The 25,265-nt window shown below is 30.8% G+C and overlaps 2 protein-coding genes across 3 annotated transcripts in view; one reads left to right on the plus strand and one right to left on the minus strand.

Moving 5' to 3' along the window:
- LOC139497654 (uncharacterized) lies at positions 1-315 on the minus strand. The gene has a single exon (XM_071285884.1). The coding sequence runs from the start codon at positions 313-315 to the stop codon at positions 1-3; it is 315 nt and encodes a 104-aa protein (XP_071141985.1).
- A 2,170-nt stretch (positions 316-2,485) lies between these two features.
- Positions 2,486-25,265, plus strand: part of LOC139498680 (uncharacterized) — a 41,497-nt gene continuing 18,717 nt past the window's right edge. Inside the window, exon 1 of one of the 2 annotated variants that reach the window (XM_071287195.1) lies at positions 2,486-2,716. In XM_071287195.1, the coding sequence (XP_071143296.1) occupies positions 2,659-2,716 (58 nt within the window). In that variant the 5' untranslated portion in view covers positions 2,486-2,658. The remainder of the gene's footprint in view (positions 2,717-25,265) is intronic. The other variant, XM_071287196.1, reaches the window with a different exon arrangement.

Raw genomic sequence — 25,265 nt, forward strand, 5'->3', positions numbered from 1 at the left:
TCAGTTGTATGTGTTGGAATTTAACTTCACTGGGTTGGTATTTGTGATGTTCATCCGTATTACTTTTGTTTTAGAGGTTTTTATCTTTAGTCCTATTTTGCTGGCATTTTCTTGAAGTTTATCTGTTTTCAGTTGTATGTGTTGGAATTTGGAAGACAGTAGTGCTAGATCGTCAGCAAAATAAAGGTCTTCTAGTTTGGTGGTAAATTTCCATCTAATTCCTGTTTCATGATCTTTAATGGTTTGTTTCATGACATAGTCAATGGCTAACAGAAATAATAAACGAGACATCATGCATCTTTGTTTTACTCCCATTTTTACTTTAAACCATTCCGATTGTGTATCATATCAATTGGGAGATATATACTCCGTATGCAGGCCTGCTGGAATGTTACTACATAGAAATGGAAAGTTCACAATTGGGAAGCTGAAATCATCTCGTTTGTCGTAAAGTTTTGTTTTCAACCGACCCTCATTGCCCATTCTAGATGTAAGTCAAGATATGAGGCAGACTTAACTGTATTTGTTGTATCCTATTTCTCTAGTTCGAGTGGATACTTGCGTTCAACATAGTCACCAAATTTTGAATTATTTGGTGAAAGAACATCATCTATGTAGCGGAAAGTAAAGTAGGTCCTGTATGAAGTTAACCTTATAATTGATAAGGAACAAGTCGGCTAGAAGAGGGCAAAATTGGTTCCCATTGGCATGCCGAGAGTCTGTTGAAAAACACGTTCTCTAAACCTAACAAATATGTTGCCAATCAAGAAATCAAGCATCTTGATAATGTCAGTTTCAGAGAATTTTTTGTTTGAATCAGTGTGATCCTTTACAAAGTAGGATTTATCCCTCCCGAAGACAAGATACTTGTATCTTCTTTGGCCATTCTTTTTTATACCCTTTAGATAAGGTTATTTACTACCCCCGATCCCCTTCCCACAAAAAAATAACTTCTTCCTATCTCAGTGGTTAAAGAGCAAATTGTCAATATCATGATGTTTTCAAAGAGTCCACACGAATAACAATATAGTTATTCATTTTTTTATATTATGAACAACACTGAGTCTGTAATAGCATTATGGCAATTTCATGAACATGGTTTCTTTAATGTATTTTTACACAATATGGAACTTTCATGCAAGTTTCAAATTGCTACTTTAATGAATTGTGATTAACCAAATGACTGAGCTTTTAGATCACAAAATGTTAACGTTAGCACATCTTTACAACAGAATCCATGAGATGACTCAAAACCAAAGTTAAGAATTCTCAATGGCATATTTTTCGGAGATATAGTACTTACAAAATTTAATTTAACCTTGTTTAACCCAATAAATCAACCAATACATATACTTGCTGAAAATGTACATAATAACGCAAATTAAGATTTTCTTTGAAATTCAATAACAATATGTAAATTTCCATTGTTTTTGGTCCGAAAGCACATGCGTCGACGAAACAGAACTTTCAACATTTTGTTAGTTATAACAAATTACCGATCTGACTTATTATGTACATGTAGTTGTCGAACTTTGTGCTCTATGTTTTCTTATCTAAAATATTGATGAAATACAAACGTTTTTGTCAACCTCGCCAAATCTCGAAATATGGCCTGTTCTGGATGAAGATAGCATCTTTTCGAAGAAATGATCGACAATTTACTTATCACATGTTTATTTAATTTTAAACCCTTTTTATCCTAAGAAAATTTACTTTATATTGGAACAATAAAGAGCCGTTACCGAATATAAAATACGTTTCTTATATCAATCTGCAAACAAACTAAGTAATAATTATGGAAATAAATAGGGATGTCTCTTTTGTCAAATTGAGCCAGATTGTCTTAAAATAGAAATAGGAAGATGTGGTATGATTGCCAATGAGAAAAATCTCCTTTCAAATAACAATTTATAAAAGTAAACCATTAGGTCAAGGCACGGCCTTCAACACGGAGCATTGGCTCACACCGAACAGCAAGCTATAAAGGGCCCCAATAATTAGTAATGTTACAGTGGCGGATCCAGGGGGAGGGTTCCGGGGGTTTGACCCACCCTTTTTTTGGACGATCAATGCATTTGAATGGGGACATATAGTTGGAACCCTCCCTTTGTCCTGGGTTTGGAACCCCCCTTTTTTTTAAAATGGCTGGATCCGCCCCTGTGTTAAACCATTCAAACGGGAAAACCAATGGTCTAATCTATATAAAAAGCACATTTACAAAATATTTAAACTCTCCTTTACTTGAAATGTATTGTTACATATATAATAAAGTCACAAAATGAGTTAAATCTAATTTTCTTCTTACCGACTAAAACCTATCTTAATATACCGCTGATATCAGAATTCGAATTATTTGAACACTTGTCGATATCATGATGATATGACATTATTAATCTTTCTTTAAATAGGTCTCGACAAAATCAATAGATTGCTTTTCTTTTTTTGTTCTAATGTCATTAATTTTATTTACCTTTCCGCATATCAGTATGCTTTGATAAGGGTTCGATATTGAATTTACTATTTTATCAGGTATGCACACCTGAACGAATTACTTGGGATCATAAAAATATATACGAAAGACTTTTTGACGAACATTTTTCAAATACGGAAGTTTCTTTGTTCTCTATCAAAAGAAAGTGTCCTTGTTAATTTTTTAAGATGAATGTGATGCTTATATTCATATGTGCATTTCTTTTATTGACAACTGTAGATCGAGGTAAGTGCATATATCAAAATATATATAAAAACTGCAAAATTATTTTCTGTGCTTGTTATTATGACAATGATAACCTCGACGGATACAAGGAGAGAACCCTTAATCACATTTTCACAACATCAATTGTATTTAGATGATTATAAAATCCTTGCTGATATTTCCTTCTCATCTTTATACTGTTTTCATGTTTCATACAGTTTTTTTTTGCGGATGTAGTTTAGGATAGCAAATAACATCAAAGAAACAAAAATTTTAGGAACAGAACCTCGAACTGAAAATAAATGCAACTAGAATATTCAAAATTAAATGTATAACACCTAGGTTCATGATACATGAATATAGGAAAATACTGCACTTTTAACGCACGAATCATGTTCACTAAAACCAACGTTTTTGACGGAAATATAACGATCTCGAAAGTGGTCTATTATAACATATTACAAAATAATGAACAGAAGCTAGACAAGAATATAAGTGTTACCACTTTAGACAACATTTGATTGCTTCCGAAATTCAATTCTCAACACAACGGGTGCCGCATGTGGAGCAGGATCTGCTTACCCTTCCGGAGCACCTGAGATCACCCCTAGTTTTTTGGTGGGGTTCGTGTTGTTTATTCTTTAGTTTTCTATGTTGTGTCGTGTGTGCTGTTGTATGTTTGTCTTTTTCATTTTTAGCCATGGTGTTGTCAGTTTGTTTTATATTTATGAGTTTGACTGTCCCTTTGGTATCTTTCGTCCCTTTTTTAGACACCCAGAAGATGGAGATGTCAAGCCTGTGGTTTATATAACTAACGCAGTGAACGAAACATGAAAAAATGAGGTGTGGTAGCAGTACCACTGAAAAAAGCTAGCCACTAGTGACCAAATGACATAGGACACCGTACAACCTTTAGCAATGAGCTAGACAAACATCGTATGAGATCATATAGTTCATGTTTATGAATATATTTTTTGAAATATGAGAAATGTCTTATTTACTGACGAAATCAGTAGAAAGACGTAGTTTTAGATATTGATAGATCAGATATAATCTTAAAACAAAATCACCTGTCACTTATTTGAGATATTTATTTTTTTATCAGAAAGGTATTTCGAAGTTCAGTATTTTTGTGATTTTACTGGCTAGGTTATCTTTAAGCTCATTTGTGTTTTCAGTTTCACCTGGACTTTATATGAGTTTGAATGTCCTATTGGTATCTTTTTACTCTTTAAAAAAAAACAAATGTCGCACACCTTCTTTTTATTCATGCTACAATGTGTAGTAAATACTTTCTTTGAAATGGACTATAGAGGGTAAGAAGGTCTGTACATAATACTTTTAATTTGTTTTTATTATTGATTTTGTGAGTTGGTATTCTTTGGTATTTCTTTACTTGTACATACAGGTTTAAAAGATATTCTCATATTTTGTCAGAAGTATCCAAAGAAAAAAGCTAAATTATGTGACAAGACAAATTGAACGAAAATATATTGTATTATAATTCATAATTTCAATTTATAAATTCCTGTTGCGATGCTCATCAACGCTCAAATGTACCGAAAACACTTCCGCTTTAACCGAAATTCTGTGTAAATTTCTATCTTTTTACTGGACTTGTGATGACTATAACTTAGACAAATCGTATAAATAGCTATTTAATATTATAGAACGTATGTTGACCTTAACCCTTTATCTTGTCTTTATCTTTCTTGCGTTGCTGTCTAATTTAAGTAAACCAAGTTTTCTTTTGAAAATATTTGGATTGGTACACTTTTTTTTAAAAACTTATTAAGATTTACATTATGAGTGGTTTTAAATGTATAATCACGTTGAACTTCCTTATGTCATGAATAAGATATTATTAAATTTGAAATTTGTGCCAAAATCAATAATACAAACCTTTAAAGTCTGACATTTTATACAGCTGCAATAACATGCAATTGATATGATTCGATGGTCTTCAAGAAAATTTAGCCATCAATAACGATAAGAAATTGATATGCAGATAAACAGTTTATGACAGACTTCATACGAGAAATAGCTGCAACACCCGTATAAATGATGTCCTTAAATTGAAGAATCAAATATTTGGTGACTTGAGCCAAAAAGTAACTCATTTGCGCCACAACGTAATTGCGCCAATACTTCTTTTGTGCCACCTAATTTTCAAAACTATAGGTATCATTTGCGCCAATGAAACAATCATCCTAATAAAATTATCCCGCTTTCTGCCTCGATACACAATACAAAGTCATCATCTTTGTTTAACAACACCAATATCATCCAATATTCTGTGAAATTCTGCTTGACTTTTAGGTTGAGCCGGATGCAGTTTTATTCTCTCCATATACATTGACTGACGCACATATTTTAAATCTTTCTTTTCTAAATTTTCTTCTTCAATTTTGAAGAGCTCTGAATTTTTTTTTATTTTTGAAGGTCGCTCTGGCAACATATCGGTTGCTTTTCTTTTGCACACAGTTCTCAAAATTTGACGTTCTTATTTCTGGACTTTAGTTTCATGACATATAATCTAATTCTCCAATCAAAATAATTGTACAAGATTCATCTGTGAATAACCTAGCACAACACGACTTAACTGTACATCTCCACCTTATTTCTCCAGTTTTCCTTAACTGTTACATCTCCACCTTATTTCTCCAGTTTTCTGTACAAATGCCTGACGGAATTTTGTGTTCTTCAACAATGATGACCGGTTTTTCCTGTATCAGATTCTATTTTCTTGAATGGTATATCAGACACTCTTGACTCGTGAAAAAATATTTTATTACTAAACAATTTATTTTTTGGCGAGTTTTCTTAAATTTGATGAGTGTTCAATTAAATCTTAAGTGGAAATTTTAATAATAGTACATGTATGATAGGTAAAACATGTACAGGTATTATATAAGGAAAAACATTTACAGGTAAATGTGGCACAATTTCATTTCATTTATTGGCGCAATTAATACCATCAAAATAAAAGAGAGTGGCGCAATTAATACCTTTTCAAAACTACAATTGGCGCAAATTGATTCTGCCCTATGCTTCGATGATCTTCTAGAAAATTTAGCCATCAATAACGATAAGAAATTGATATGCAGATAAACAGTTTATAACAGACTTCATACGAGAAATAGCTGCAACACCCGTATAAATGATGTCCTTAAATTGAAGAATCAAATATTTGGTGACTTGAGTTAACTAGAAATAAAAGGTACCACTGATGCAACTCTTATAAAAAAGATGGAGATATTTAAGAATTATCAATGATTTTTTTAGATAACTATCTACCAGTGCTTTAACGAAGAAGTAGATGTAGACAAGTAAATGTCACCGTACGGCCTTCGACAATGGGTGATACCGGGCATACGATACAGTTTTGATCCCATATTGAAATTTTGATGAAAACTTGCATATAGACCATTTGTCTACCCGTTTAAATCAAATATGTAATAAAAAATATACCTTCATGTGCTACTTTTTGTGTAAAATGAGGTAGAAAATTCAGATATTTGTTCAAAATTCGGATTTGTTGACGTATTTTTCCTTTCGAAAGAATTACATATTTTTTTTGTTTTAAAAGATAAACACAAACTGTTTTTTGTTAAATTATTTTTAATATATATATATTCAATATAAGTATCCTATAAATTTGTGCATTTTTTCTTAAAAATAACTATTTTTTTTCCAAATGTTCATGAATTAAAAAAACATTTTTTTTGTGTATATTTATCCAGTTTAAAAAAAATAGCATTTTTGACTTTTTTTGGAAAATAAGTACAAATGAACTCGTTTTCAAGTTAAATCAATTTGAATGATAAAAATCAGTTGAAAATGAATCTTTTCCCGATATATCAGTTTCACGTAGCGAAAATATCATTTTACGTTAGCAACGTCATTACCTCCCCTGTAACTGTATCGTATGCCCTTAAGTAAGCTATCAAACGCGACGAGAATACAAAATGTAATACAAATGAAAAAAGATTAAATATAACGTGATTGATATAATAAATACAAATATGAGATATAGTAACCAACGACAACCACTGACTTGTTAGCTTATGACTTAGGACAGAACTACAAATTGTTGCGGGGTTGCATATTCTTGAAATTAGCAATGAGGGTCGAATTAGATATAATCTTTATAACATTAGAAATTATTGATAATTTCCTATCGTGAACTTTCTATTTCTGTGTAGCACCTTCATAATCGGTTACATATCTCATAGCTCTTAGTTTATACGCTAAAACAGTCATCGCGTTTACAATTATAATGTCTGTGATAAAGGGATACTGCTAACGATAAAGATTTTTTACCAAGGTCCCGAATGTTGAATTTGAGAACATCTCTTGGAATGTTGAAAGTTGTAGAACGACATCAAGATCGGTTAAATGTTATGGGATATCTATGTTTCTGATGACCTTTGATATATTCTTCTTGCTACAGCCACAATACCGTCTTCTGTTCATTAAATGTGATATTACCAATTACGACTACTGAACGAATTGTTTTTGCAATATGATACTAGAAAAATAAACTTTTGTGGAGCAGGAACAGAGAACTTTTTCCGGGGCATCTAAGTTAAAATCCGATTTTTGACACGTGAAATTAAAACATCGGTAATATACTAATGCCTCTAACATGTTTATATATGTTTCTTAATCTTTTATTGATATTCTCATCATGTGTTCCTACTTTTTGTCTGCGCATTTTGTTATTTTATGTCATTTGTTGAACAATGGTTCGTAGAAAACGTAAACGTTTGTACATGACATTGTATGTGGACTTATGTACTCAACGTAAATCAAATTCAGTTTTTTCAAGTTTTTGATAAGAGAAAAACCACCTATTTCACCTTTATATAAGAACTAACAATTGCGGATTATACAACAAGCAATTTGAAGAGAAAAAAAAATGTTTGGTTTTACAAGAACTTTAACTTGAACACGTTATTAATTTGCATATTTGCACAACTGGTATCGACAAATCAATAGTAATGTTAAACATTTTGTTATGAATTTTGAAAACCAACCTTTGCATAGGCGCCAGAACTAAAAAATGCCAAATAGTGGTGCCTTACCAATTGGCTTTGTTTAAATTTCATAATTAAGCTTTTCTTGCGCAAGAAACTGTTTAAAAGATCTAAATGCAGCAGTAGCAAACATTTTTGAACAATTCTCTTCTTCAATTCAACATTTAAAAAGTATCTCAATAGTTATCAAAGGTACCAGGATTATAATTTAGTACGCCAGACGCGCGTTTCGTCTACATTAGACTCATCAGTGACGCTCATATCAAAATATTTATAAAGCCAAACAAGTACAAAACCTACATTGTGCTTCGTTTACCGAAAGTGTTACTTAGAATAATTGTTTATGCATGGAAATTAATTTCAAAACATGTGTATATATATTTGAAGCGTTTGAAAGTACAAAAAGGTACGAAACTGCATATCAGAAGTCTTTTACTTATGACGTTTCAAAGGAGAAATGCAAATTTCGGTATAACAATCTTAATGTAGTTCTTGCGATACTTTCAAGATGTTGAATTAAATAAACAGTTAAAGAAATGTTTGATAGCTCCATGAAAACGAACATTTCAGTTTCATTTATATGTTTGGGAGAATAGTAGGATGTGTGGCCCTCGGCTGTTTTCAACGAAATATGGAAATCTATGAGTTTAACAAGTCGTTTTTCATGGATACTTTAAAGAATTGCTTTTCAAATGCATCGACAGCATTTGTACTTCTTGAAATGCCAAATTGTCTATTGATTTGGAGTATGACAAAATTTAAAACACATCATTTTAAGAAAAGTATAAATCATAATGCCATGTATAATGATAATGTTATAATGTAATGCTGTAATGGTTACTTTATCACGTACTTTTGTACAACTATCACAGACTAAAGCAGGCATTTCAACTATCGATGAATAAAGCAGACATTTCAACTATCGCAGAATAAAGCAGATGTTTCAACTATCGCAGACTAAAGCAGACATTTTAACTATCGCAGGAGCTGTGTTCTTTAACATAACGCATATATTAGACACGTTGTTTGCTAACATATAAATGGCTAATATATGTATAGAATTTATATCTCGTTTTCAGATAAAACTTGACTTTGTATTTCACCTATATCAACATTCGAACTGTTTAAACATTTGACGATAGTATGATGATAGAATCAAATAAACCTTTCTTTAAATAATTTCTAAAAAAATCGATATATTATTTTCTTTTATTGTTCCAATATAATATTTTTTTAATCTTTTTGCGTATTAGTATGCATAGATAAGGGTTTGATATTCAATTCTGCTATATGATTGGTATGCACAAGTAAACGAACTGCATGTGATCTTACTTTTTGACGAAATATTATCAAATACGGAAGTATCAATTTCCTTCATCAAATGAAAGTTTAATGAATAAGATGTTTGTTTTCATATATACTTTTTTGTTTTTTGGTTTTTGTGGATCCAAGTAAGTGTTTATCACATTCATGAATGCATGACAACATAATTAAGTGGTTTTTATCAACTTCATAATGAACACCCTTAGTTGATCTATGCTCGTTATAGTGGATGATATTAATTATTCAGTAAATGAATTCTATGTAGCCGAAATCGATCGTCATATTAATAAAACTAAGGACAGTGTTACAAAATCTATTTCACTGATTTTTTTTTTTTTTTTTTTTTTTATAGATATGACAAATTACATATATCTTCGTGTTACTTATTCTTTAGTATTCTATGTTGTGTGTGCTAATGTTATTTGTTTTTCTGTTTTTCTGTTTTTCTGTTTGACTTTTTTTCATTTTTGGCCATGACGATGTCAGTTTATTTTATATGCTATAAAAACGTTGATACAAAGCTACAAATTTTGTCACAATCGATTAGTTTTTTATTTGTTAACATCTTATTGGGATTATATTGCAAATCTCAAATCGTTTACCCTAACTTTCTAATGTTTTATATAGTTTGGGCTTTATTGGTCTCACATTTTAAAGTTGTGTTACCTTTCTGCCGCATGTAAATGTTTATTATAGATCTTTTTCGACCAGCACAAATAGTGACCGGAAAAGATACAATTGAAATAAAACATCGGAAGCCTATTAAAAACCTGCGACCATGTAAATTCCTTTGGACACAAAATTATATTTGTAATTGTTAGGTATCTTAACCTTATTCTGAAAGAGTAAAGTAAACACTTATTTATAACACATTAATGATTTACAATAGAAAAGACAATTGTAGATTGAGCAGTAAATTTTATTTACAATATACTTCCTCGTCATAAGTGGTAATAAAAGAACTTAATTTCATTTTTAGTGTTTTGCATTAGGGTTGTTGGGGGGTACTAAATGGTTTAAGGTCACCAATATGATAATGTTATTCACAATTTATATGTGATAAATGCAGTCATAACTGACGACGACATTGAGATAAACAAAATGTCAAGAGGAAATATCATGATGACTCAGAAATTAGAAACAAAGCAAAAGTAAACTTTCGAGGAATGACTTTCCTTCTGTGCAAATTTGCCCAGTATTACGTTTTATTACATTTTCAATTACGTTACTAAACAAAAATGAATTAGTAATTAGAAATTTTCCTTGGTATGTTAATCCCCATGCATTTATATGTATCTAACTTTTCCATGTTTCTGGCTATTATTGTTTCAGAAGAGTTAAGTCTGGAAAAACATAGGTTATATAGTTATATGTGATTCATCAATATTTTCAAAACCTGCACCACCATGGCAACTAATGATTTAAAATTAAATTTCCTGTTTCATACGCAGTTTGAGATTAACAATGACGCAAAACACTACGAATGCAATAATTAGTGTTAATAAGGCTCTTAAAGGTTATGTTGTCAATATTTTTACTAATAATTAAAAGGTAACAAATCTTAATAGATCCCCCTAATCATTAAATACTATAACCTTATTTTGTAACAATTTTCTCGAGTGCAGAATATAATTTTTAGATTTGTTTAACATACTTGGCAATTTTCAGTGACTATCAACAATCTAGATGTTTCTTCGACAGAATCTATATACTATTTTAATTCTATCCATTTTCTTAGTTTTATTTATTTATGTACACCTGACCCTTAACATTTTCTTATAAATATAATAACCCTAATTGATACTTTTTGCATGTTTTACAAATATGATCATGCTGTTTGCTATGGCAAGCCGTTGTTGAATTTATGCCTATTTATTAATATCAAAAAATCACATTAATATTAAAAAATGATTTTTTAATATTACAAAATCATTTTTTAATATTACAAAATCATTTTTTAATACTAATAAATCGATTTTTTAATATTAGATAATACGCCGATTTTTTAATATTAATAATAAATGAATATTTAATATTAAAAAATCATTTATTAATATTAATAAATCATTTTTATGCCCCACCTACGATAGTAGAGGGGCACTATGTTTTCTGGTCTGAGCTTCCGTTCGTGTGTTTGTTCGTCCGTCCGTTCGTCTGTGCGTCCGTTCAGGTTAAAGGTTTTGGTCAAGATAGTTTTTGATGAAGCTGAAGTTCAATCAACTTAAAACTTAGTACACTTGTTGCTTATGATATGATCTTTCTAATTTTAAAGCCAAATTAGACTTTGACCCCAATTTCACGGTTTACTAATCATAGAAAATAAAAGTGAGAGTTTCAGGTTAAAGTTTTTGGTCAAGGTAGTTTTTGATGAAATTGAAGTCCAATCAACTTGAAACTTAATACATATGTTCCCTATAGTAATATCTTTCTAATTTTAATGCCAAATTAGATTATTACCCAATTTTTACAGTTCATGGAACATGGAAAGGATAGTCTAAGTGGGGCATCCGTGTACTTTGGACACATTCTTGTTTAATATTAAATAATACGCCGATTTTTTAATATTAAAAAATCATTTATTAATATTAAAAAATCATTTATTAATATTAAAAAATCAACTTCAGTGTTACCTTAGCGTTTAATATTAAGCAAATCAATCATCATCTGTCAAAGGCTTTAATGATGATTATTGGACAAGTCGGTCCGGAGAAATTTTGGACCGATTTTGTTAAGTCAACTCGGACCATCTTATATCGATCCAGACAAGTATTTAAGGAAATTTTAAAGTATTTAATGATTATATACAATTAAATATTTAATTTTGAATTAAATTTTCTTTTCAAAGTTCCTGTATTTGCCAAAATAATTTGATCCATGTGAATGAACTTAATCCTACGGAAGCGTATTAGGGACATCACAAATTGGCAATGACCGATATCTGGCAAAAATAACTATTTCGTATGGCAAGCCGTTGTGCAATTTATTGTACCACTGAATGTATTTTTTTTTTAACTTTTCTGGTGATAGCCACGTGGTTAGATATTCTGCATTGCCCCTATCAGACCTTTAGTCTCTGATGCATGATTTTTTTTTTATTATTAATTGTTTTGGCTTTTAACCAGCTGTCAGTAACTGGGAGTACTCTCAAATTGTATTTTTTTTTGTTAATTCGACCTGTTGATACTTTTAATTATGTTTTTTGTTATTTTATATTAATATGGATCTTTTCTATATACCAGCTTTGATTATTTGGAATATCTACTAATTTTCACTTCTTCGTACTACATTTGTATGAACATCAAGATTATTCTCCTTAAATCTGTACAGGGAAGTTTTAGCCAGCTCTAATTGTATAGTTTTATTGTTGATATTCACCCCAATTTGTATCTAGTGTTAAATTATGTATTTATATGACATAACTTTCTTGGTACTCCTAATTATTGGAAGAATGTTATACACATAAGTAGTATACCTAAAACGACAAAGTTATTTTTCATTTACCTGTAGATTTTATAAAAACCGGTTTTTTTTCTAAAGTGATTATTTTCGAAGGGTTAAATATTTCGCGGTGGTGTTTTGCCATGGCTTTGTTTGGACTTTTTTGTTTGCTTTTTGGCTTTGTATGTTTGTCCCTAATATTTTATTAACTGTGCATTTGCATTCAGGTATCGCAGATCAAATTTATTCGTTCATAGTCTGTTAATTTACGTTTTTTTTTTATTGAGTTAAGCCTTCCAATTGATATTTTATCGTGTGGTTTTCTATGTTGTGATGTTATGCTATCGTTACAGATAAAGGGAGAAGGTTTGGTACCATTAAAGTTGTTAAAATTGGTTTTTAAGGTCATGCTAAAACAATAGTTACTTTAAAACGTTTTGTAACTTTTGTAGTTCAACGGACGATTATAAAAGTTTGCTATTACTATCATTCATTTTCCTGACGGCATACCAAGTTCCAAAAGTGAATTTTAAATTTAAAATGATAATGGATATATGTGTTATAATTCTGAATGGAGGTCATCAGTTTTCTTTTCCCCAATTTGTTTATGATAATACTCTGTGTTCTTGATTCATTTGTTTCATTATTCTGTACAGTTTTTACTTTAGCAACCATATTCTTTATTATGATATATTCCAATAAATTTGTTTATAGTTCTCTAAACTTTATTTTTTATTGACATTTAATCTTTGTTTTTGCATTTCATTCCCAATTCTGAAAACCTATACAGACACTGATATGTGTCAATGAAAAAAGCGAGTAGGTTGAAATACACAAATAAAACGTTACACATTTGTGTGTTTCTTCCAAGTAAAGAACTTTATCATTAGTTGTTGTGTTTCCTGCTTATTGTTTTATTTTCATTTTTATTCGGAGAGTTTGGTGTAAATTGAAGTCAGATTCTGTTAAATTTTGTAACAATAATTTTGACTCCGGATGCGTAAGAGATTGACGTGTATACACCTGTCTATTGTTAAGATTATGTGCTGTCATCTAGATATCGATTTGGTATAATAGTCTTTGGGTTGTTGTTTCATATTTAAATTCTTCACATCTTCTTTAATTTTTTCTACGATAATCATCATCTTAATATCTTGTTGACTTTTTATTTGTAAACTTGGAAGAAACTTTAGCTTGTAGAACAAATGGTTTTGCTTTTTTGGTATCTATCAACTTACTGTTGCGACGACAGACATTTTTATTTTTCTTTCAATTTTCTCATCATAGAGTAATGTATTCAAAAGTATAGAAGTTCTTTGTTATAATTCAACTAAAAGAAGATGCACATAAGTAGAATGTCATATAAATTAAGTTACATAGTGTAGTTAATTCTTTCAATGTTAAAAAGTATAAATGTATCCATTGTATGCCAAATGTGACGCTGTAACAAAAACAAAAATTCATTTTTAAGAAAATCATTTGTCTTCAAAACTCTCATAAAATTTATCGAGGGTTTATATTTGAAGATCGAAATTCAAAATTTTCTTTTCAAATTTCTTCCTCGTAAATATAAAAGTTAAATCAATTCACGGACATTATGATTTATTGTTTTAATATTTGTTCAAAAGGAAATATTTCACCGCGTTTCATCTGTAATTATATTGGGGATATGTATTTGCTTAGCTGGCATTGATTCAAGAAATTGACGGATGTCATGCTAATAAATTCTTGCTATAACATTTAAAATACAATGATACTGCAAATGCCAAACACGTCTTCCTCGAAATGTTATTTGTAAATACGGAAAGAACGCATTCTTTGAACATGTTGAACAATATGTTAAAAAGATAGTTCCTGGTAATGGATAACTTGTTTGTTAAAATTTATTTGACCTCTATGCATTTATCATTATTAAATGTGTATACTTAACAATTAAAAAACCATGTTTACGACTACATGCTTTTCTGAATACTTTATTCCTATTTTGAAAGTCACCATCGAATGACACATCATTTAATTTACGTTTACTTGATATAGTATTGGTTTGTTAAGCCATTGTCCCCCGTGTAAAACAGTTGTATTGGATCTCGGAATTTCAGATGAACTGACTGTTATTTATCATTTAAGCAACAGCATAGTAAACATAGATCAATGATTAAAACTGTCACAATCTTTCGTATAGTTGTCCTCTTAATTACTTGAACACAAGTGTACCTGTTGAAACCTATTTGGAAAGCTCTTATAGCTATCATAATAACATGAGTATCCATCCAAGTTTTTTTTAAGGGACTGTCTTGATTTTACTATGGTAATGGTACTGAAGTCATTTTGACTGCTATTTGACTGTTCAATTTCCGTGTTGTTTCTATTGGTGACAATCATGTCTGTCCTTAGCCCAGCGAAGGAAACTATGTCTTCTTTTTTAAAATTCACATTTTTATTGTTGAATTTCTAGATTTTTTTTACACGACCATGCATGTGTTTATTCATTTAGTGACGCCTCAAGGTGAAATAAAATAAACTAAAAATTGATTCCACACATAAACAAATATGACCCATATTACGGCCTTGAATGACGTAACAGGACTGGTGCCTTTAGTGGAATAGAAAATGTAGTTTGGAATCATATTCTTACCTCTCTGCTTTACACTAATTTCATGTCGGAGAGTCAGCAAGGCTAATTTACTGTAAAACTGCGCATGCTGACCGCTATAAAATCAATTCTATGCTTTTAATTTGGAATGCAATGCTCAAGTTTTCCTGTATATTTTCTTGTTAGCCATATGAAAAAGAAGATGACGTAAGATTGCCAATTAGACACCTCCCCAAATGACACAGAAATTACCAACCATAGGTAACCGTACGGCTTTTAATAATGAGCAAAGCCCATACCGTATAGTCAAAATTTTTCTTATTGACCATTTTAATCTCTGTTATTTGTTGATTTATCTTTGTGATTGACACCGTGATATCCTCTCTGAGTATACACAAGTGGTTTGATTTAGTTAACAAGTTGAAAACTTATATTTTTCGTATTTAACATTATGATCCCAGCTGTTCCTACTTGTGTAGAATGATAAGTATTCACATATCTTAAGAGTTTCGATACAGTTACAGGAGATTTAATGACGTTGCTAACGTAAATTGATATTTTCGCTAAGTCAAACTGTGACATATCGGGAGAAGATGCAGCTTTCGTCTGTTTGTTATCATTCAAACTTATTGATCTTGAAAACGAGTCCATAGACCCCTCTTTTTCAAAATGACATTTGGTTTGATAACGTATGAAGATTATGTGTGAACCAATTTTCATAAAAAAATTCAATACTGCACGTTTTTTAATTTGATAAATATACAGCAAAAATGACGTTTTATTCTACATTCATGAACATTTAATTAATATGAGTTATTTGTTAAAATAAAATGCACAAATTTTATGTCATTTATAAAAGACAGAATTTACAATTTATTGAAAAAAAACAGATTGTGTTTATCGTTTAAAAATGAAAATACGTCCACAAATCCGAATTTTGAGCAAATATCTGAAATTTCGACACCAATTTACTCAAAAAGTAGCATACTCTTAAATTACATATTTGAGAAAATCAGGTAAATAGCCTATATGCAAATTTTCATCAAAATTTCATTATGGGATCAACACTGTGTTGTATGCCCTTAGGGATCATAGAAAGTAATCATATATTTAATGAAAATAAAGTATTCTGAGATAACGACTTTACTCTTTTAAAAATGATATTTACAATGTCAATACAGTGCAGAGCGATATTTCGTGTTTTATAATGTGACCGATTATTACGTGGATGTAATAAAATCCATGAAATTTTAATTGCTTTCGTAAGATTTTTCAATAAAATTTTAACTTTTTATTGATCTGTTTGAAAGACAATTGCATTGTATTTCTACTTCTTTGGAATACTGTTATTTGTTTTCCATATGTTGTTTTCAGTATATCTGGCATGAATCTAGGTAAACACATAATGGCGAAAAGCTGGGGAAATTAAGGTATCATTTAAGATTTTAAAAGTTTCGCAACAATGTTTTAAGTATATTGCAATTCGAGGTTTTCCTTGTCTTAAAATGAACTCTTTTCTGCACAAAAAGCGTAGCTAAAGAAAGCCAAGTTTCTATAAAAATAGTAAATAAATTGAAATGACTGTGCCATTATGTTTACTCCGGAAGGAAATACTACCTTTGTTATCTTTTGTTGTGTTTTGTAAAATGATTGATATGTCCTAAAACTAGAAATAAAGTTTTAACGTATATTAATTGAAGTTGTTGATAAACTAACTTTTAAAACATCCTGCCAGGTAAAACCGAAGGGTACATTCCGTTCTGATAAGGAGGGTAAAACACGACAGATTTACAATAACCGTAAAAACAATAACACGTCTCAATGTAAAAAATAAATAATTTAGTGTACACGAAATACATAAGCACTTCCTGTAAAACAAAAACTTTGACATGAAAGTGTGCCTTGACATGTATGTCAAAAACATTTAGATAAATATGAAATATCAGTATATATCACGTTTATATTCAATCTTTGTTTGGTCGGAGGGCAAATGTGTTGATTACAAAATATAATGTGTTTTCTTTTCCGTATTTTTAATGCTATAATTGATTTGTCTGCATTTACTTCAACTCATATTTTTTTGGTTCCCATCATACCCCTTTTTATACCTATTTACCACAATAATATATAAAGAGGGACATCATTATTTGAATATCTGTTTCAGTTTGACATTATTAACTTTGATAATTATCACAGCTGTTCCTTATCGTTTATGATGTGTATTTAAAAAAAAAGTATCCATTAAATAATAATTGAAAGCAGGTACTTTACCAAACTGTACTCAATTAAATTGATTTATAACTTGAGCTTACTTATACAATCATATACTTTATAACAAATTCCAGTAGAATATCAAACGTATTTGGTATGATATTTCAATAAGAACACTTATGACGGTACAAAAAGTCATTTAAATGTAGAAAAGACCGGGCTAATGTTATATTAAGTATTTTATCAGGGATTAGAAAGTAGTTTTGAATTCGATTGTGTAATTGCACTCAAAAGTTGCTCATAAAACCATTACAAGAAATATTAATTGAACACATAGATTTTCCTAATTAAATCAGCTTTTCATTTCTATTTTCATTGTGTTTTAGTAAAAATATTTTTTTACTTTGAACACCTTTATTTTTACTTAATGATTTATTTCAAATATTATTCTTTGCGACTATTTCGGATATTTCGAAACGTTGATTTGTCAGTTGAAATAAGACTTTCAATAGTTTTTTCTACTTCCGAGTACATTTGGTGTACAATTTCGGAACCTGTATTCAAAGACCATATGTATTAAGAGACTACTTTTGCCTTCTCCCTTGAGTGGTCTCTTAATACTGGTTTGACTGTACTATAAGATCTGTTGTTTTTGTCTTATTTACTTTTTCGTCGTTGTTTTAAATGTACATAATATGACTGACAGTCCCACACTCCCCGTTACGTAAAAAACAAAGGAGCTATTATTCTCCTTTTAATTTTAAAAGATACATCAATTACAATTATGTCGTATGCGATGACACATTTATTCAACGTACTAGTCGTGAGTTAAAGATTGTCCGAACCGTTCTAAATATGTAAGAAATTAAAAATCATGGAACGTTATACATTTTACTTGAAAAACCCTTCAACATTAAGTCTTGTCACCAATTTTCTCTTGCATCATATATTTTATTGTAATAGTTGTGTCATTTAATACACGTAAGGAGATAATACCATTTTCTAGTCTTATGTAGTTCTTTGATTTGTCATGTTGCAAACTTAAAACTGTATGAATAAATAACACTTTATTGAAGGGTTTGAAAACTTCAGATTTTAACATTGATCAAGGTAAAATGTCAGTACACATTCCTTTCCAGCTACGGCATTATATTTTTTTGCAGAAAATCAGTGTTAGTAAAACAATCAATAACAAAGCATCTAGAAAATAGATTATATACGAACATACAGGTGACAAATACACTAAGAAAATAGTTGGAATGTAATTTCTTTTCAAGTTCGAATGGCAATAAAATTCTTCATATATAATGATACTGCAAAATGTCAAACACGTCTTCTTCGAAATGTTATTTGTAAATACGAAAAAACGCATTCTTTGAACTTAATGATAAAAAGATTGTTCCCGGTAATTGATTACTTGTTTTTTAAAATTTATTTTACCTCTATGCATTTATCATTATCAAATATATGTATACAAGACAATTAAGAAATAAGACAAGTTTTACGACTGCAATGCTTTTTGAAATGTTCTATTCCTATTTTTGTAATTCATTGTCGTTTAACTTTTACGTACCCTCTTTCGAATGCACCCTGGTTTTGAATTTAGAAATAAAGGATGTACGCCAAAGGCACAATAACACGAACATTAAATCATTCAGATATCTGTTAGTCAACTCTGTTTTTACTAAAGTTGTCTACACAATTTGTACATATATGTGAAATAAATAAACAAAGATAATCAAAATCAGTCATCAATATCAAATTCTTATATGGCAAAATCATAAATATATCAGACAAAAACACCAACAGACGAATTTTAGGACTTGGAACAGTCACATGATTATTTGGCGTAGTTATTTTGTTATTATATAAAATTTCTGTATCAATTTTACTACAAATGGAGAGACCTTGCGAAAAGACGTTCGTTTATTTGTTATCGTATTGGTTGTTTTAGCAACGTATTGGTTGTTGTAAAAGACGAATTGAAAGAGTTGGTATTACTTTGCTTCATAAAAAAGAATGGCCAACGTAGATACAAGTATCTTGTCTTAGGGAGGGATAAATCCTACTTTGTAAAGAATCACTCTGATTCAAACAAAAAATTCTCTGAAACTGATATTATCAAGATGCTTGATTTCTTGATTGACAACATATTTGTTACGTTCGGAGGACGTGTTTTTCAACAGACTGTCGGCATTCCAATGGGAACAAACTGTGCCCCTCTACTCGCCGACTTGTTTCTTTATTATTATGAGGCTGACTTCATGCAGGAACTTCTTAGGAAGAAAGACAAGAAGTTAGCAATATCCTTTAACTCTACTTTCCGCTATATAGATGATGTTCTTTCACTAAACAATTCAAAATTTGGTGACTATGTGGAACGCATCTATCCAATCGAACTAGAGATAAAGGATACTACAGATACAATTAAGTCGGCTTCATATCTTGACTTACATCTAGAGATTGACAATGAGGGTCGGTTGAAAACAAAACTTTACGACAAAAGAGATGATTTCAGCTTTCCAATTGTGAACTTTCCATTTCTAAGTAGCAACATTCCAGCAGCACCTGCATACGGGGTATATATCTCCCAATTGATACGATATTCCCGTGCTTGCATTTCCTATCATGATTTTCTTGATAGAGGTTTGCTGCTCACAAGGAAGCTATTAAACAAAGAGTTCCAAATAGTGAAGTTGAAATCATCACTTCGTAAATTTTACGGACGCCATCACGAGTTGGTTGACCGTTATGGAATAACCGTTTCACAAATGATATCGGATATGTTCCTTACGTCGTAACTACAATCCCCTTCCCTTTCATGAATATGACCTACCGAATTAGACTATTTACCGGATTTGTAATCACATAAGCAACACGACGGGTGCCACATGTGGAGCAGGATCTGCTTACCCTTCCGGAGCACCTGAGATCACCCCTAGTTTTTGGTGGGGTTCGTGTTGTTTATTCTTTAGTTTTCTATGTTGTGTCGTGTGTACTATTGTTTTTCTGTTTGTCTTTTTCATTTTTAGCCATGGAGTTGTCAGTTTGTTTTGGATTTATGAGTTTGACTGTCCCTTTGGTATATTTCGTCCCTCTTTTAGCAAGTTCCCCCGTGTATAACTGTTGTATTAGGGACTCGTGTTTTTATATTAACTGACTGATATTAACGTCATTTTAGCGACAGCATAGTAAAAAAACCAACACAATAATACTGAACTCCGAGGAAAATTCAAAACGGAAAGTTGGCAAAATCAAAAGAAAAAAACATATCAAGCGAACGGACAACAAACGTCATATTCCTGACATGGTACAGGCATTTTCTTTTGTAGAAAATGATGGATTGAACCTGGTTTTATAGCGCTAAACCTCACTTGTATGACAATCGCTTCTAATTCCACTATATTGACATCGATGCGTAAACTTGTAGATCAATTAGTTAAATTATCTCAATCTTTCATATAGTTGTCCTCTCCATGACTTGAACACAAGTGTACCTGTTGAAACCTATTCTGAAATCTGTTATTGCTATCATAATTACTTGAATAATCCATCCAAGTTTTTTTAAAAGACCGTCTTGATTTTGCTATAGTACTCATGCCATTTTGATGCTATGTTACTGTTCATTTTCAATCTTTTGTTTTTCGTCGAACGATGGAAACTATGTTTTCTTTTTAAAATTCACCTTTTTATTGTTGTATTGCTAGAAAAATTACATGACCAATTTATGACTGTTTATTTATTTAGTGACACCTCAAGGTTAGATAAAACACACTGACAATTCCGCACATAAGCAAATTTGACCCATAATTAGCTATAGTTTTTAAATGGAAGTAACAGGACTGGTGTCTTAATGGAGCAGAGGATGTAGCTTGGAATCCTATCATAATCTCTCTGCTTTACATCAGTTTCATGTCGGAGAGTAATCGAGTATAATTTACTGTAAAACTGCTGAACGTTCCAAAACAAACTCTATGCTTTTAATTAAGATTGTAATGCTCAAGTTTTCCTGTATATTTTCTTGTTAACCATATTAAAAAGAAGATGACGTATAATTACCAATGAGACAGCTCTCCACAAGAGACCAATTGACACAGAAATTAACAACTATAGGTCACCGACATCAATGAGCAAAGTCTATACCGCATAGTCATCGTTTTTCTTTTAGACCATTTAAGTCTCTGTTTTTTATTTTTATTTTATCCTTGTGATGGACACCGTGAGTATATACAAGTGGTTTGATATAGATAAAAAGATGATAGCTTGCAATATTTTTCGTATTTAACATGATTATGATCACAGCTGTTTCTACTTGTGTAGAATGATGAGTATTCACATATCTAAAGAGCTCCGATAAAGTGACAGGGGATTTAATGACGTTGCTAACGTACATTGATATTTTCGCGACGTCAAACTGTTACTTATCGGGAAATGATGCATTTTTCGTTTGTTTGGTATCATTCAAACTGATTGATTAAAAAAAAACGAGTTCATGGACCCCTCTTCTTTAAAATGACATTTGTTTTGAAAGTGTATGAAGAATATGTGTACCAATTTTCATGAAAAAGTCTATAATGCATTTTATAAAAAAAGATTGATAAACATACATCAAAAAATTACGTTGTTCTTCTACATTCATGAACATTTGATAAATATGAATAATTTGTGAAAATGAAATGCACAGATGTGTAGGACGTTGATATAAAATAGAAGTTATAAATAATTTAACAAAAAAACAGCCTGTGTTTATCTTTTAAAATAAAAAAAGTTATGTATTTCTATTGAAAGGAAAAATACGTCCACAAATTCGAATTTTGAGCAAATATCTGAGATTTCGACCTCAATTTACTCAAAAAGTAGCACATGCCGGTATATTTTTATACTACATATTTGAGTAAATCAGGTAAAAACTAGCTTTTATGCAAACTTTAATCAAAATTTAATTACGGCATCAAAACTGTATCCCGTAAGGATCACATATTAAATAAAAATCAAGTACTCTGAGATAACGACTTCACTAAATACAATTAAAACATTTGAAAAGTTATTAACTTGTACGTGAAATTGCAGATATTAACTCATTTTCAAATTAATTATTGAGTAATGAATATCAACTTAAAAATTTGTTTTAGATTAAATAGACAAACTATACAAAAATGATATTACAATGTAAATACATTGTAGATAGATATTTCTTGTTTTGGAATCTGACCGATTAGTACGTTGGTGTAATTAAATACAGAGTTGCCCAGATTCCATGATATTTTAGTTGATTACATCAGATTTTTCAATAAAATTTGAACCTTTTTTGATTTGTTTGAAAAACAATTGCATTGTATTTCTACTTCTTTGGAACATCTTCATTTGTTTTCCATTTTACGCTCCAAATGTTGTTTTCAGTATCTGTATGATGAAAAGCTGAGACAATAAAGGTCTTCATAAAAAAGTTCCATCAACAGTTTATAAAGTGTATTGCAATTCAAGGTTTTTATTATCTTAAACTGAACTGGTGTGTACACAAAATACATAGTTCAAAGTAGCAATGTTTATACAAAAGTGGGACATAAATTGACATGTGTTATTTGATAAACTACAGAAGGAAATGGTACCTTTGTTATTTTATAATGTGTTTTGGTAAAATGATTGATATGTCCTAAAACAAGAAATAAAGTTTTAACGTACATTAGAGTAGAGTAAAACACGACAGATTTACAATCACCTTAAAACAACGACACGTCTTAATGTAAAAAAAGGAATAATTTAGTGTTCACGAAATAACTAAGCACCTCTCGTAAAACAAAAAACTTTGACATGAATGTGTGCCTTGACATGTGTGTCAAAAGATGTTAAATAAATAAGAAATATCAGTGAATATCACGTTTTTGTTTCTGCATGCCAGTAAAAAAAAACCCTATGGTCTTGTGCAATGCCAAGACACAAGTATCGATAGTAATTAACAGACGTTACACGACTGGTGCCCCTATTGGAGCAGACACTTCATGCTGAATGTTATTAACCACTCTTCTCTGCTTTATATTTACCGTCGGGGAGTCAGCAAGAATCGTGGACTGTAGGTACTGTTGATCGGTCAAGAATTACCGTAGTTCATTCCTATGCTTTTAATGGGGATTACATCCCAGCTCCTTTGTTCTAACAAGGGTGATCTGAGCCGGATCACCCCAGTTTGAGTTTCTTTGTTATGCATGCGTTCCTTTGTTCTGTAACATTTTGGCGGGAATGTCAAATCCACTATAAAACTGATAATTAAAATTATACGGAAAAGACTATCCATCAAAATTCACGTAGAAAAAATTCCAGCGTATATGCTGGGATTCGAACTCAAGACCTTTATCATAACAATCCACGACACTTACCACTACACCAAGACGACTAGATACGAAGTAACAGTAATTTAACATACTTAAAGGAAGCAAGATCTTTCTATAAGTGGGGCGAGTTTGCAGACCTTTATTCAGTGGGGTTTAAACCTTTTTCGTTATTAAGTGAGTTGTCAGGCTGATTGTTCAATTTGATTTTACACTTTTTAAAAACTGGGGCGAGTCGGTAAACAAGAGTGGGGCGATTTTTTTTTATAAAATGGCGACAAAGTATGGGCCGCTTGGCAAGTGGGGCAAGTTGACATTGTTTGATATCTACTCATCGTTTTTGGGGGTCATAAAGGGTATAAATCATTTAGTAGTATATACAGTATATTATAGTGGTTGTGTGGCGTTCTAAACTAGATTTTATGAATTGTAAATGGTTTTTGGTCTAATCTAAAACAGCTGGGATGTAAAATAGTTATCCCACTCGGACTTTTTGTGTCAGTGTAAGATCACTCTCTGGGCTCCGGCCATCGGGGTGATCTTACACTGACACACCGCGTCCATGTGGGATAACTATTAATTGTTATGCTCAATCGTCGGTTTATCTGTATTGTTTTGTTTTCCTATTTGTCATTTTTCTCATAGACAATTATACTATCTATTTTCGTTGACCTATGTTTATGATTAAGACATTGATATCCTCTCAGAGTACACACAATTGCTTTGATATATGTCTTACAAGTGGCAAACCTGAAATGCTTAGTGTATTAAATATGACTAGGATCATAGCTGTTACTTATTGTGCAGAATGCTATATATTCATTTATCATTAGGCATGTTAGCATCATGATAATCATATATTTAATGTACGTGACAAGGAAAACTAATAAACTGTAGGTGATACTGAAGACTGCAGCTCATCTCGAAGTTAATTTCTACTTAATAAATATCACAATCAATTTTTGAAGTAGAATGAAAAGGCAGATTGTACCAAAATGATAATACAATTTAAATACAGTGTACTAGATAAAACCTTCGTGTTAAAATCGGACCGATGAATACGTTTTAAAATAAATTTCTGTCAATACAGGGTTGCCCATATTCCATTTAATTTCAATTGATTACATAATTTTTTTTAATAAGATTTGTACTTTTCATTGATTTGTTTGAAAGCCAATTGCATTGTATTCATACTCTTCTGGAATACATTAAAGATTTCATTTGTTCTCCATTGTACGTGTCGAATATTGTTTTAGTAGCTGTGTCATAAATCTAAGTAATCTCAGTTCGCGCTTTTACTTTTTTTATTCGAGCGTCAATGATAAGTCTTTTGAAGACAACATGTTAATTATGGTTATCTTTGTCATAATGATAAATTTATATGACTGATTATGACGAAACGATGAGAGAATAATTATTAATGAAAGTTACCAGGCTTATAATTTGACACACCAGACGCGCGTTTCGTTTTCATAAAACTCATCAGTGACGCTCAGATCAAAATAGGTATAAAGCTAAACAAGAACAAAGTTGAAAAACATTGAGGACACGAAATTACAAAAAAATGTGCCAAATACGGCTTATGTAATCCATGCCTAGGATGAAAACATCTTTCGTTTTCGAATGAATCTTACTTTTGG

The sequence above is a fragment of the Mytilus edulis genome, chromosome 12 (genome assembly GCF_963676685.1).
Source record: "Mytilus edulis chromosome 12, xbMytEdul2.2, whole genome shotgun sequence".
NCBI classification, from domain to species: Eukaryota; Metazoa; Mollusca; class Bivalvia; order Mytilida; family Mytilidae; genus Mytilus; species Mytilus edulis.